The 15,073-nt window shown below is 40.4% G+C and overlaps 1 protein-coding gene across 5 annotated transcripts in view; it reads right to left on the reverse strand.

The window, feature by feature from the left end:
• The window catches only part of LOC141147023 (sodium channel protein type 2 subunit alpha), a 323,489-nt gene that overhangs the window by 130,434 nt on the left and 177,982 nt on the right, over window positions 1-15,073 (reverse strand). For 3 of the 5 annotated variants that reach the window (XM_073633967.1, XM_073633970.1, XM_073633968.1), the window contains 6 exons: window positions 13,564-13,655; window positions 10,753-11,022; window positions 6,254-6,317; window positions 6,009-6,150; window positions 2,345-2,551; window positions 1,783-2,076 (listed from right to left, as the gene is read on the reverse strand). In XM_073633967.1, the coding sequence (XP_073490068.1) occupies window positions 1,783-2,076; window positions 2,345-2,551; window positions 6,009-6,150; window positions 6,254-6,317; window positions 10,753-11,022; window positions 13,564-13,655 (1,069 nt within the window). Of the gene's footprint in view, window positions 1-1,782; window positions 2,077-2,344; window positions 2,552-6,008; window positions 6,151-6,253; window positions 6,318-10,752; window positions 11,023-13,374; window positions 13,467-13,563; window positions 13,656-15,073 lie in introns of all 5 variants that reach the window. The other 2 variants (XM_073633969.1, XM_073633971.1) reach the window with 1 other exon arrangement.

The raw sequence follows: 15,073 nt of genomic DNA on the forward strand, positions 1-15,073 counted from the left end.
GCTGCATAGTGCATCATTTGCCCATTGTGCCCCGGCAATATAACAGACCGCACTTGAAGATTTCACATTTAAACAAACACTTTAAAATTAAAGTGTTACTTGAAGCTTTTAGCCTGAATAAGTACATGGGCTTCTTCTGAACCACTAATGGATTATATGAATTTTGGATTATTGATTTAATTTACATTTTTGCACAAGAACACTTAGGAGATTGGGGGTTTTATATTATACTGATACAAACTATATTTTCATGTCAATTTAAAAAGTTTTCACTTTATGATTGTGTGGTTAATTGATTATGAGTTTTGATGTTTTGGAGCACTAATTATTTATGGCACAGCACTGCAGTCAATTCTAATCTATTTTAGGATTGTGTTATAGTGTTTTAGGGTTTTTTATTTGCAGCTGTTGCCGGACTGTCTGGGGTGGGAGCACCCTGACTAATAAAGGCTTGTCTAGGTACCTATCTGTTAATTGGCTTACTGGTTAATTAGTTAGCTGTTGGCTTTTGATTGGATTGCTGTTTGAATGGATCACTGTTGGCTGATGATTGGATTGCTGTTTGAAGTTTGCATTGTTCATGTGGCAACTGCTCTTATTTTTAAAGTGTATAAAACCTGTACTTCTGTTCAATAAAGGGATTCCTTTGTTTTTTACCCCAAACATCTTGTTTGTGTAAGATGCTTGAGGTAAAGAGCTGGTATTAGCTATCAGTCTGCTGGAAGGGTTTGGAGGTCAGGAGGCACTGATTGGCCCAGGCACCCAGGCAGGGTGCCAGGCAGTCTGTCACAGGCACCAAGACCACAAATGACTCTCAACATCAAAAGATTGCATGTATCTGGGTTAAAGGGCTCTTTATCCAATGGTCAAGATAAGTATATATCTGCACATAACAACCTCAGGGCTAAATTAACAATATTACAGACATACACAAGGGATACACAAAACCATGAAAACAATGACTACTGAAGGGCTTGTCTATTCTCCCTAAAGCCCAGCATGCTAACTGTTCCAGCTTCTACCAAGTTGCCCTCTGTGCTTATCATTCCTACTAGAGCAAAGGAGCCCACTTACTGTACTGACAGCAATATGGGAGTCAGTGCCACCCTCGATAACCATGTGCTATGCCACCCAACACAAAAGAAAAACCCAACATGTTTTGAGCCTAGAAAAGAGCTTTGTCAGAGGTTTCAAAAATAATGTAAAAATTGTTTTAGTGAGTCACCGCATGGTGTACATGTGTTCATGTTAACCATCACATTTAAAGGCATGGCATACAACAGGCTGCTATGCTTTAACCTCAGGCTCTGTCCATAGTTATTTTACAGAATTGAAGGTCAAATCATAGATGTAGGAAGGATTCTGAGAAACCTTGGCTCCAAAATGTACTTGATTGCTATTGTGCAGGGAAAAAAGTATTTATTTTAGCAGTTGTAGGAATCTTTGAATAGCTACAAATGGGATTGAGGAGACATTTTAATAACAATAAATTACAATGTAGCTAGTAAATCTATAACCATTTATTCTATAAACGATAATAAAAAAGCCAGAGTTATGTTTGAAGGAGAATATGGCACTTTATTAATTTTTTACTCAACCTATTAGAGCTCAATTGTTCTAAGTGTCAGTGAGACATTATTCATTCAAAGTACCAGTGCAATTTAATCTTATAGCAATAGCCATCAATAGAGGGGGTCCTAAAAAAATGTTTTGCACAAGGGATAATCAGAGCACAGAAACAATAACAGAATACGAGAATCAAATCAACTTTCTATATAATACCTGGTGTGGAGAAGAGAACTTGTTTTCATAGGTCAGCCGGTTTCCTTCAATAGAGAAACGAAAACCTTTCCTCTTGATACTTGTTTCAGATTCAGACTTTGGAAATTTCTCATTATCCCCTTTCTCATCATCCTCTCCAAGCTCCTTCTGTCTTCTTTTCTTCTTCCGGTTCCGTCGGTCTTTGGCACTTTTGGAGCTTAGCTTGGAAGCCTCTGATGAACTTTCAGAAAGTGGTCCAAAGCCACCATCTTCACTGTACTCTTTTGATAGATTTAGTGCTGCTACAGCTGCCGCCTGATAAAGCACACAAAATAATTAACTATAATATCTATATGAGCATTATCATATTATTTTACAAGCTAAAACTTTATTACTCATGCCATCTCTGAAAGGTTCTATCATGGCCCAACTCTGTGAAAACGGCCAGATAAAAAAGGAAGCTTCACACAGTCATAGACCTGTATAGAAACTATTATAGCTGAAATGTATAACTTTACTAGTTGATATCTTTAACTGTAAAAATAAGAAATCATATCAGTCACAATGCTAAGATACATCGTACCTGAGCATCTTCTTGTTGTTTTTTAAGTTGCTCCAACATTTGCTGAAATTCAGCTTCTTTCTGCTCTGCTTCTTCCATTGTTGCCTGATTCTGTTCCTCATAAGCCATAGCTACCACAGCCAGGATTAGATTGACCAGATAAAAGGAGCCCAAAAAGATCACCAGCACAAAGAAGATCATGTAGGTCTTACCAGCGGCTCGAAGAGTCTGCAGTAACAAGCACGTATTTTATTGCAACAAAAGGATACTTGGGCCTAAACTTAATAACACAATTATATGTAAAGTATATCTAAGACCCAAATTTTGGACTGAGAGGAGAAGGGTTAGAACTGCTGTGAGTTTTTTTTTTGCCCTCCTATCTTACTGTGTATCATTAAGAGAAAGTGAGATGATATTCTTCCAATCTCCTCTACTCTTAGACAGTTGTCATGGGTGCATATATTCCCAGTTAAAAATGTTTCAGCTATTACTGTTCCGATGGTAATTCAAAGTTTTGGATTTACCCTCATTTGTATTCCTGGTGCTATTGGTGCTCAGGGCAATCAGAGAGAGAGAGAGAGAATCTCCTTAATGGGGAAAGCAATGACAACCTGAAAGTGGTTCTAACAGGTTACCACTCTATCCAAATATAAAAAGGTTTTGCCTTTAGTTATACTTTAAAGCAGAATTATAGTTTGAAAAAATTTCCTAGAGATAAAGATATTTTGGTAGAAGAGACTGTGGAGTTGATTTACTAAATGCAAATAGACTGTTCACTGCTGCTCCAGAGCTTAATAAATGAAGTAAAGCTTTACTTTGCAAAGAATATCCAATGACTTCACTTTGCAAAGAATACCCAATCACGTGCAAAACAAAAAAAATGAATTTTTGCTTGCACCTGATTGGATGATGGTAGTCAGCGGAGCTTCTGCTCATTTACTAAGCTCTGGAGCAACTGCTCTTGTGAACTGCAATTGCAGTTTGCAAAGTGCACAGTCTATTTGTTTTAGTAAATGCCAGACTATCAATGCCAAAAAAGCTGACACTAATTGGCCTTACTAGGGTTAAAACCCCCCAAAAATATAAACGTGTATTACCACTTCACCTCTTGCATCCTTATACACTATATGGACCAAATCATTACATTTCTGCTATGGCCCTACTCATTCTGCAATGACTTTACCATTACTTATTATACAAAAGTATTATATATATATATAGCAATATTTTCGGGACAGGCAAGGCAGTTTCTGTGCACGCTACATGCAAAAATACATAAAAAAATAAAGCAGAAAATAGTCTGACCATCTATAAGTTTTAGAACTATTTTAGCTGTCATTAAAAAGTGCCATTTTTATTTTATAATTTGTTATGTTTAATGATAATGATAATTATGTTTAATGATTAAGATAAAAAAATAAAATAAAAAGTATACATATGAATAGTAAGAAAAATCAAACAGAACACAAATAGCTAAAAACAATAATTAGGGGAGGAGTGAAAATAATTATTTGTGGCTGAATTGGGCTAACTGTGGGTTAAACAGGAACAATTTTAATTAAACAAAAAAAAAAAAAAAAAAAAAAAATATATATATATATATATATATATATATATATATATATATATATATATTTTTTTTAATTAAATTCAGCCACAAATAATTATTTTCACTCCTCCCCTAATTATTGTTTTTAGCTATTTGTGTTCTGTTTGATTTTTCTTACTATTCATATGTATACTTTTTTTATTTTATTTTTTTATCTTACTTGGTTTTGTAGAATCCCATTATATTAATTTTACATATATATATTATAATTGTGAAGCTGCTTTCACTAAGAAATAATAATAATATAATATATATATAATAATAACCAGATAATAATAATAATAACCAGATAATTCAGTCAGAAGTTTCAATCACACAAACAGAGCCCCAAAGCAGGCAGCATATGCTGGGCTGCCTCTTAATTAACCAATAGTCTTCTGGGAATCCTTTGCCATACATTTATGTTAAGCTCACACTTGTGCTTAGGGTTGTCCCGATATCGCTTTTTTAAGACCGAGGACAAGTACCGATATTTTTTTTTCAAGTACTCACCAATACCAATACTTTTTTTTAATGTCACAATGTGACAATGGCACTAATATGCAGCACTGATGGGCACAGATAGGTGGCACTGATGAGGCGTGGACTGTGTCAGTAGCTTTTTTTTTTCTTTTTTACAATTTGTTTTTTTTAATTATTTTTTTTACTATATATATATATATATATATATATATATATATATATATATATATATATATTTTGTTATGGACAGTCAGTGTCCGTGTTTATTTTATTTTTTAGTATTTTTACAATTATACTTTTAGAATATTTATATATTACAATGTTTCCTTTTTTTAAATTATTTTTTATTATTTTTTAGGGGGGGGGGTTAGTGAGATGTCAGGGGTCTAAACAGAGGAGAACACGGAGGGGGACTGGAGGAGGGGATCGGGAGAACGCACAGAGGGGGAGCGGAGGAGGAGGGTGAGGGGGAGGACCGGAGAAGCACACAGAGGGGGAGCATAGGAGGAGGGGGGGGAGAGGCACACAGAAGGGGAACAGAGGACAGGGGGGATCGGAGGAGTACACTGAGGGGGAGCATAGGAGGGGGGGGGGAGAAGCACACAGAAGGGGAACAGAGGACAGGGGGGGATCGGAGGAGTACACCGAGGGGGAGCATAGGAGAAGGGGGGAGGAGAAGCACACAGAAGGGGAACAGAGGACGGGGGGGATTGGAGGAGTACACCGAGGGGGAGCATAGGAGGGGGGGGGGGAAGCACACAGAAGGGGAACAGAGGACAGGGGGGGATCGGAGAAGTACACCGAGGGGGAGCATAGGAGAAGGGGAGAGGAGAAGCACACAGAAGGGGAACAGAGGATGGGGGGGATCGGAGGAGCACACCGAGGGGGACCAGAGGAGGATGGGGGGAGACCAGAGGAGCCCATGGAAGAACACAGAGGAGGACACAAAGGGGAGTCAGAGGAGGACACAGGGGGCACTCAGGAACAATCAGTACGGCCTGGAGGGGAGTTATAATCACCAATCTCCCTGTGTGCTTCTCCTCCTCTCCTCTCCGTGGCTTTCAGCTGCTTTATTGAAAGCCACACAGGGAGACTGGTGATTATAATTTCCCCGCCGCAGCACTGATTGTTCCTGAGTGTTCAGGTATTGGACTAGGCATAGCGGGCATTTGCACGGGTACAGGTACTCCTGCAAATACTCAGTATCAGGACCGATACTAGTATCGGTATCAGAACAAACCTTCTTGTGCTGCTTTGCTGTCACATTTTACATAGGTACGGCTGCCTATTCATTTAAATATGCTGCTGTGCATCCTGAAAATGTAGAGAGGCACCTATTCTGAAAAAGCGTACCTCACGAAAACCACAAGTGCAGTGAAGTTTCCAGTATCTGGAGGTGCCATTAGGAATAATGCCACCCCCAGGCATCTCCTAAACTGCAGTGAATTTTGCCTGCAGGGGTTGCGGGTGTGGGAACAGGTGTAGTCCCACAGCGCCAACCACCTGCACAAGTGTGAACCTAGCCTAAATATTTATTTGTATATTTTATTTTGGCGACTTCTCCCTACTTTACTTACATTGCTTAAATTCAGCATTTATCTCCTGAATACTCACCAGCTGATAGAGGTTCTCCCAGTAGTCTTGAGTCATTAGTCGAAACAAAGATAAGAAAGCCCAGCTGAATGTATCAAAACTCGTATACCCATAGTTGGGGTTTCTCCCAATTTTAACACACACATATCCTTCTGGGCATTGACTAAAAATTGTAAACGGAAAATACATATTAGCAGCAATATCATTTAATAAAAACATTACAAAAGCATGAGAAGTCATACTCGTTTTTCAAGAAAATACCTTACCCTGAATCTGATGAGTTACCGCACAGCAAAAAATCCTTCTGACCTTCCTGCTTGTAAAAGTGTGCTGTAAAGAAAGGAACAGAAATATTTTACTACGCGTTAAACTGCAATAATAAAATGAACAGCTTATACAAAGCATCATAGGGCCCAAAAGTAACACTGAAAAGATTAACTGGGTCATAAACTGCTGTTCCTCATTGCTGTTGGCAGGAACAATAGTTTGGGCATTTTCTTCAGAAAGAATTATATTGTAAACAGTAATATCGCAATAAAAGTTATGCTGAAGTTATTCTACAAAGTCTTAGCACTAAAAAGTAATCCTCTGGCTCAAAAGTCTTGCATCCAATCATTCACTGGGGCTTCCCCTGCACTGCAAGGGTTAAATGCTTATTTTGGTCTAGGATGGGGCAGAAAAAGCAGATATACTGACCTTATTACTCACAGTGGTTAGAAATCTTTATTTTACCTGGCGTTCAGCTTTAAGATACAACTGCCCTTTTTAAATTATTTTCATAAGGGCATTCGTTTTCTGCATGCCTGGAGATTCATATTTAAAGCATGTTCCATATAGAATATTGAAATTGAAGGCACTGATCCAGGAATTAGAAGCAGCAAAAAGGTACACTTATCTTTAAAGCGTATGTGTAGCCAAACCAGGGTTGCCAACCGTCAGTAAATTTACTGACAATGTGTAAAAAATAATTGATCTTTACATCTGTCAGTAAATGTCCATTAGAGAAATTTTATATCAGTAAAACGCAGTCTTTTTCTCAGGCAGGTTAGTGTTGGCTCAGCAAGTGTTAAAAAGAACCCCTTGACAGCTTGATGCAGCACCAGCAGTCACTTATCCAGGCAGAGTTTGGAGCCAGTTGGGATTATTTTTATATAGAAGCAGGCTGGAGCCGGAGGCGAAAGGAGCAGGTGGCCGTATTTGACAATCCTGCTCCTCTAGTTCCGGCTGCGGAGTGATCTCAGTTGTGCTCTGCCTGCCACCTCTCTGCATAGATAGGTAATTGGAACCTGGTGCTTGTCTGAAGGCAACAGCTCGTGAAGCTTGTGCCCACGGCCCCACAGCTACACTACACTCTCCTCCTGAGTAACCTATCCTGCTCTTCTTTAGCTGCAGTTCTCTATCAGGTACTGTCAAGGAGGGGGATTTGAGAGTGGGGGTTGAGCACTGTACTGGAGGAGGGGGTGATTTGAGGGCAAAGGGGGACACCCCTGTACTCTGTACGCAGCATACCTCTGAACCTTACACTCTGTATGCAGCGCACCCCTGAACCCTGCACTCTGCATGCAGCGCACCCCTGAGCCCTGCACTATGTATGCAGTGCACTCCTGAAACCTGCATTCTGTATGTAACGCACATTCGAACCATGTACTCTATACTTAACGTAAACACCTGGTATTTACTTCCCCTTTAAGAACCTCCCACTGTTAGTGCAGGAGGTGATACTGCTGCCTTCTGAGACTTTTTTTTTCCCACCGAACGGAAATTTTGCATTGAAATAATGTGTCACAACCAAAAGCCATTTGGCTTGTGGCTGCTGCGGAGCCGCATTGAGCTCAACTGGCAAGTTTGACAGGCAATACTGCCTATCAAACTTGATATGTTGAGTTAAAATTGCTGCACTATGAAGCTAAGCATTAAGGCCATGGCAATGTGTACTCACCCAAGCAGCTGCTATGTTCCTTTAGAGGCAGGTGGTTATGGAGTGGTTCTTTTTAATCATCCTCACTCCCAGTATCCGATGCAATCTGGTCATGCTCTTTGGCATGCATAATGGAACTTGTTTTTCAACTGAATCCCAACAGGGTGGCTGGTAATTTATCATGCTGCGTTGACTTTTTAAATGTAAACTAGGCCAATTACTTGTTATGGATATTGTCAGTGTTTACAGATTATGTTTATACTGTTTAAATATCAATTGTCTTTTCATCTTTTCAATTATCAATTGCCGCATACACACGAGCGGACTTTTCGACCAGACTGGTCCGACGGACTGAGTCCGGCGGACAATCCGATCACGTGTGGGCTTCATCGGACCTTCAGTGGACTTTTCCAGTCGAAAATCTGACGGACTTTAGATTTGAAACATGCTTCAAATCTTTACGTCGTAACTCCGCCGGACCCAGTTCTTATCGAGAAATCCGCTCGTCTGTATGCTAGCCCAACGGACAAAAACCAACGAAAAGGCAGCTATTGGCTACTGGCTATCAACTTCCTTATTTTAGTCCAGTCGTACGTCATCACGTACTAATCCGTCGGACTTTGGTTTGATTGTGTGTAGGCATGTCCGTTCATTCGGAAAGTCCATTGGAATTCCGTCGAAAGTCCGTCAGACAGTCCGTCGGTCCAGTCCGGTCGTCCGCTCATGTGTACGCGGCATTCGTTTCTAATAGGAGTTCTGTTATTTTTTCAGGTTGTCAGCAAAAAAAATGTGCTCTGTCAGTAAAAAAAAGTTGTGGGAGGTTGGCAACTCTGAGCCAAACCCTTTATAGGTTTAGTTAGAAAATGGGAGGGTTAAAACCCTTGTTAGTTTACTTTTTACTCTCTGTGTCCATTTGGGGAAATTCCCCTTCAAAGTGGGAGGAATTCTCCCTATAAAAAGTCTTCATTAGAACATGTTTCTTCATTGGGAGATTTACTTCTGACAACTGTAACATTTTAGATTTCCCATTATTTTTGTCTCTATGACATGGTCAACAGCAGTGGCAGCTGGTGCTCCATCGGTTGGGGGAGGGCAGCAGACAGACCCGACCACAGACCCATTCCCCCCCCATCGCTCCAGCCCACCACCCTACACTAACCCCCTGTCGCTCCAGCCCGCCATCACACACCATTGACAACACCGCTCACCCCGGTTGTCGGCTTGCCCGCCAAGCCTTCCATCATCCCTGCACTTACCCCGTGCAGGTCACGGCTGCGGCAGCAGCTTCTCCCCCCCTCCATCTCCTTCGTGTCCTGGCCCTCGCTTCTCCTCCCAGGTTTTTGGACTACTGGCCAGTGGGGTCTCAGGACCCACCTCCTGATTGGCCGGGAGAAGAAACAGGAAGATATAAGCAAATATTAATTTGCTAATGTCACACAACAGGGGGGTCTCAGGGTGCAGTGCTCTGCGCCCCAAGCCCACCCTTTTTTGAAGCCAATTAGAGCCTCATTGCTTCTAAAACAAAAAAAAATAATTGAAATCCATGTGTCCAGCGCCCTGCATGTAGATTAGGGAGCCGGGCGCATGGATCGGGGGGGAGGCGCCCGTGCTCCCCTAATAGACGGGCCGCCACTTGTCAACAGGACAAATAGAGATGATAAATTGACTTAAGTCAATACATACATGGGTCTAAATTCGTCCCCCGAAGCAGGGACCAGCTGAATTTCGATCCATGCATGGGCAGGGTGGTTGTACAGAAGTCAATCTACCGATTGACTTCTGTGCAACCACCCTGCCAGATTTTTGCCGATCAGTGCTGCCGGTGTCTTGCCGAGAAAGTTCCCTCGGCGGATAAGGACCCCCCTGTACTGCGCAGCTGCAGGGCCTGCGCAGTACGAACTACTGTCAGCTGTCGGAGATAGCCGAAGCTCAAACTCTTCAATCAGCTGTACACGGCGCCTGCGCCCTGGGTCCAGGTTCCTTCCCCACCATCGAAATGGACCTAGAGGGGGAATCAAAAAGAGCTGAGCGAATCGAGGCCGTGCCCGAAGCGTGGCGAGCGAAGCGAGGGGCCCTCTTACAGGCGCTGTGTACAGCTGATTTTCAGCTATTCACCTTCGGCTATTTCCGCCGGATCCTACTGCGCGGCGCCTGCGCAGTAAAGGGGGGTCCTTATCCGCCGAGCGGAACTTTTTCGGCAGAACACCGGCTATAGCCAGCAGCGCAGATCAGTGTGTTCTGACAGCAGGGAAGTGTCGCCACTGTAAAAATACAATAGTGCCGCAAAGAGGATTAACCCATTTAAGTCATATGTGTGGAATCAGGTCATTTTTTTTCATTCAACCCACTGGTTAAAAGCAAAAAAAGACTCATCTATTGCCAGTCAACTGGCATATCTATGAGTACCCCTGACCAACCACTTTTAAGGGAGAAATGTATTAGCCAAGACTAATATTCTTTTCCAAAACAAGACCAACACTGCACACTGGTTTGGTTAAAATGGCCTATTACTGGAGGGGTCTTTGTGGACAGGCGTTAATGGGCAAATACAGGGTGCTTTTGACATCAATTTGAGATGTTTCAAGCTCATTTAAAATTTATTGCAGGTTCAGTTGACCTTCTTCAGCTGCATTTGCATTCACACACTGATATGACACAAGTTATAAAGTGAAAAACAGTCCTTTAGAAAGACTGCCACAGCAATGACCTGGTATATGTACAGTACAGTGGGAATATGGTGCTGGATGTGAATGTGGACAACCTATGCTACATTGAGGGGGAGATGCAACAACGTTGTTCCAGGGGCAAAAACACAAGAAATTCCTAAAAAATACTATATATTCTTACATTCATCTTCAACGTATTCCTGCCAGTCAAACTCAGGGAAGGTTCTATTGAAAAATGTGCTGTTGTTCATTGTGCCATTGATGTAGGATGTGATATTCATTTCAGAACCGCTGTATAGTGGAGGCCACAGTAAGCATTTATTCCGTAGGTGTCCCATAAAAAGCTGTAGTCCTATTAGTGCAAAGACACTCAGACAAAACACCGTGAGAATCATCACATCCGAAAGCTTCTTAACCGACTGAATCAGGGCACCCACAATGGTCTTCAGGCCTAGAATTAGAACCACAAAATGGCATTTGTTCCAAATGCACACAGGTAGCACAGGAAAAATGAATAATTGTTGTGTGATGATGAAATATTGGCATGCAGAAGCTTAGACAAACACAGTAACACCGACACAAAGCAGTTAACTAAATGGACAGCCGGAAGCTGGTGAAAACAATGAAATGGTTGAGGAGACGTGGACAATTTGGTGTCTTTTCTGTGTCCCACAGATGACACACCATACAAAATGGCTGGAGGAACTTTATTTCTTTTTTTGGGCGAGTCACCTCTACACAGCTGTAGCTGGCTACGTATTAACTTATATCTAGTCAGCAAATGTTTCTCTTCTGGGATCCCATGTCACATAGTGATAACATAAACATAAAATGCAAGTTGATACCGGTGTCTTAAACATTTTAGAACATTCACAAATATCTGTAAGTTCAACAGTGTAATTTGGACTACTGAAAGGCATTTTAATGCACTGTCGATGGAACCTAGCACAAATAAACATAACTCTGTCATGTTTATTCAAATCCTACACTGACTGGACCTGTTCAAGCAGTCTATAAACTTGACAGGTAATGATGCAACCCATGAGCATTTCCTCTGTATTTGGTAAAACATAAAAAAAAAATTACCTCACAGCTCACGCTAGGATAAGTACATGCTCAACAACCAAGCATATAAGCTAGAATTCCTGTAGTTATATGGGCTGTCATATAAATATAGGATGTGTGTCAATAGCAGCCTACATGCCAGAGAGCACTTGGTAGGTCAACTTAAAAATAAAAAAATACAGGGTCAAACCGCCTGTATGTTATGATTCATAGTGAATCATAGTTAATGTTTTAGCGGTGGGTGGCAAAAAAAGGTGCCACCAGTTCACAATTATATATGAAGTTAAAATGGTCCAATGATAGAGCTTTGGTGTCAAAGAAGAAAAACTAGCTAGGTTCAAAGTTGAAAGGAGAGGACTGAATGGCCCTCAAAATCCTTGGCTTAGAGTCATGCATAAATTTTAGTCCTTTACCTCCTCAGCTATTGTCCCTCTTGTTCCTTCCTTTTGATAACAAGAACATCTCAACTGCCATTTCACTCCTCTCATTGGTCATAATGACATCAGAGTGCGGTAGAGCAGCACATGACTTCGAGGGAGTTGAGAACTGAATTGTATATGTGTGTGCTTGTGATCAGGGGACTCCCCAAGGGCAGAGAATAAAAAATATGCAGTTTTCAAAAGGTACACAATAATTTTAGTGCAAAATAAAAGATGGGGATTTAAGGCACCATGCCTAATTATAAAGCATACAACTACTGGAACTAGCCCTGGTGGGTGGGGCAACAAGATGGGAAAGATGGACTTTTACTGCTTTATTATCAAACAGTCAAGGGTCTATTACTACGCCTTGGATTGATCTACATTTTAATAATTTTGAGGTATAACATACTGTTTGTTTGTATGTTTGGGATGTTAACAGTCCTTCATTAACATGTCTACTATTTTTATATGGATGATGTTGCCCCATCCTCTTATTTCATATAAGCTGCAATGCCAAATAATGAACATTTTCTATGGTGGAGTTTTAGTAGGATGCAATAAACCATTTTTTCCATTAGGCTTTTCCTTGAGTCAGAAATTAATGTTTTCACATCTATAGCATACACTGTTGTGAATGTTATATATTATTTCTTATATCACAGAGGAAACACTTACATTTTATGTATAGTTTTCACTTAACCACTTCATGTCTGTTTCACACATATTTGCACTGCTCTAAGTGGGTTATCTATGAGAAAAGTTTTAATCTATTTTGGAAAGAAAAATATTTTCTAAAAAGATGTAACATGCAGCTAACATGCATTTAAAAGCCATAATCTACTTCTAAATCAAGACTAAATCAGAACTTAAATTGGTCAAGTGACTATATGACTTGTTAGCTTTTTAAAATCAATGATGTTCAATTCATACTGTATAAACTATATATATATTTTATGCTTTGCCATTTTTATAGTCATATGGCATGGATGCCAATAAATAAAAAAATTCAAATTTACATTGGTGGACAAAAAAAAGAAAATCTAAAAATGCAAATTACACAGACTGAAGATAGCAGAGTCTCATGCAAGAAGTGTTCAGAACTTGAAAAAACTGAACTAAAAACTTAAATAAAGAAAAGCTAATGCTAAAAAAAAAGCTAGGAATCTTTTGGATCTCTCGGGCTTTGCTCAGGATTCCTGCTTTTTTTCTGATTATTCAGCAGCATGAGTGGCAAACATCAAGGCTCTATGCTCAAAAGATGTGGCTTGTACTTAATGGAGCAAAATCAAGCCTGCGTGTTTTAACCTGTCTCTCACCTGGAATGACTGAAATTGTTTTCAATGCTCGGAGAACTCTGAATGTTCTCAGTGCTGAGACATTGCCCAGGTCCACAAACTCTGTGACATATCTGTAATAGGGGAGTTCACACACAAACACAATGACAGACACAAAGAAACAGTTGGATGTACAAAGGGGCCTAACATCTCACACCAATTACTTCTTACCTGGAATTACAGAAATAGTTTTCAAAGCTCTCAGTACTCTGAAAGTTCGAAGAGCTGAAACATTGCCTAGGTTTACAAATTCTGTTACATACCTGTAGGATTAAATCAGAGTTATTCAAGATTTAAGGAAGGGTCTACTTAGCACAGACCTCCCATGAAGATTGGAGACCTTGCTGGCGTTACTGATAAAAGAGGTGATCCACAGAAACCTAAAGGTTGAAGTGTGCAAAAAAGCTCCTTCCTGACAGCAGGTCCAAAGAATAGTTCTGATTTTGGTTTGTCTGAGGGCTTAGGAAAGTGGAGGCTGCAATTTTTTAGTTAACATTTTATGAGCTTAATAAATACAACCCCAATTCCCAAAAAGTTGGAACGCTGTGTGAAATCTACATAAAAACAGAATACAATGATTTGCAAATCTCATAAACATATATTTTATTCACAATAAAAAAATGAAAACATGTCAAATGTTTAAACTGAGAAAATGTACAATTTTAAGAAAAAAATAAGGTCATTTTGAAAATGATGGCAACTACAAGTTTCGAACGTTGGGACAAAGCAACAAAAGCTGGCAAAGTAAGCGGTACTAACAAGGAAGAGTTGGAAAATTTTGCAATGAATTTGGTTAATTGGCAACAGATCAGTAACATGATTGGGTAAAAAAAAAGAACATCTTAGAGAGCCAGAGTGTCTCAGAAATGAAAAGCTGTGGCTAAAAATCGTCAAACAATTTCAAAATAATGTTCCTCAATGTAAAATTGCAAAGACTTTAAGTATATCATAATATACAGTACATAATATCATCAAAAGATTCAGAGAATCTGGAGAAATCTTTTCAGAAAGCTCTAAGCAACAAAGCCCGTTGGACAAAGCCGAAACGCAACATTGGTTGCCCGTGATCTTCAGGCCCTCAGACAGCACTGCTTAAAAAACAGACATGATTCTGTGATGGGCTTGGGAATACTTCCAAAATCACTGTCTGTGAACCAGGTAAAGGTCTATCATGCAAAGGAGAAGCCATATCTAAACATGATCCAGAAAAACACCGCCATCTTCTTTGGGCGAAAGCGCATTAAAAATGTCTGTTGCAAAAAGGAAAACTGTTCTGTGGTTGGACTACGAGAAATTAGAAATTCTTTTTGGCAAGCATGGGTGCAGCATCCTCTGGACTAAAGAGGAGGGGGACCTTCTGGCTTGTTATCAGCACTCCGCTCAAAAGCCTGCATCTTTGATAGTATGGGGGTGTATTAGTGCATATGGAATGGGCACCTTGCATATTTGAAAAGGCACCATCGATGCTGAAAGATATATCCTGGTTTCTTTTTCAGGGAAGGCCTTGCATATTCCAGCAGGACAGTGCTGAACTGCATACTACATCTATGACAACAGCGTGGCTTTGTAGTAAAAAAGTCCAGGTGCTTAACTGGCCTGCCTGCAGTCCAGACCTTTCACCAACTGAAAATATTTGGTGCATCTTGTAACATAAAATATGACTAAGACAACCTAGGACTGT

Source organism: Aquarana catesbeiana, linkage group LG06 (assembly GCF_042186555.1).
Source record: "Aquarana catesbeiana isolate 2022-GZ linkage group LG06, ASM4218655v1, whole genome shotgun sequence".
Classification (NCBI taxonomy): domain Eukaryota; kingdom Metazoa; phylum Chordata; class Amphibia; order Anura; family Ranidae; genus Aquarana; species Aquarana catesbeiana.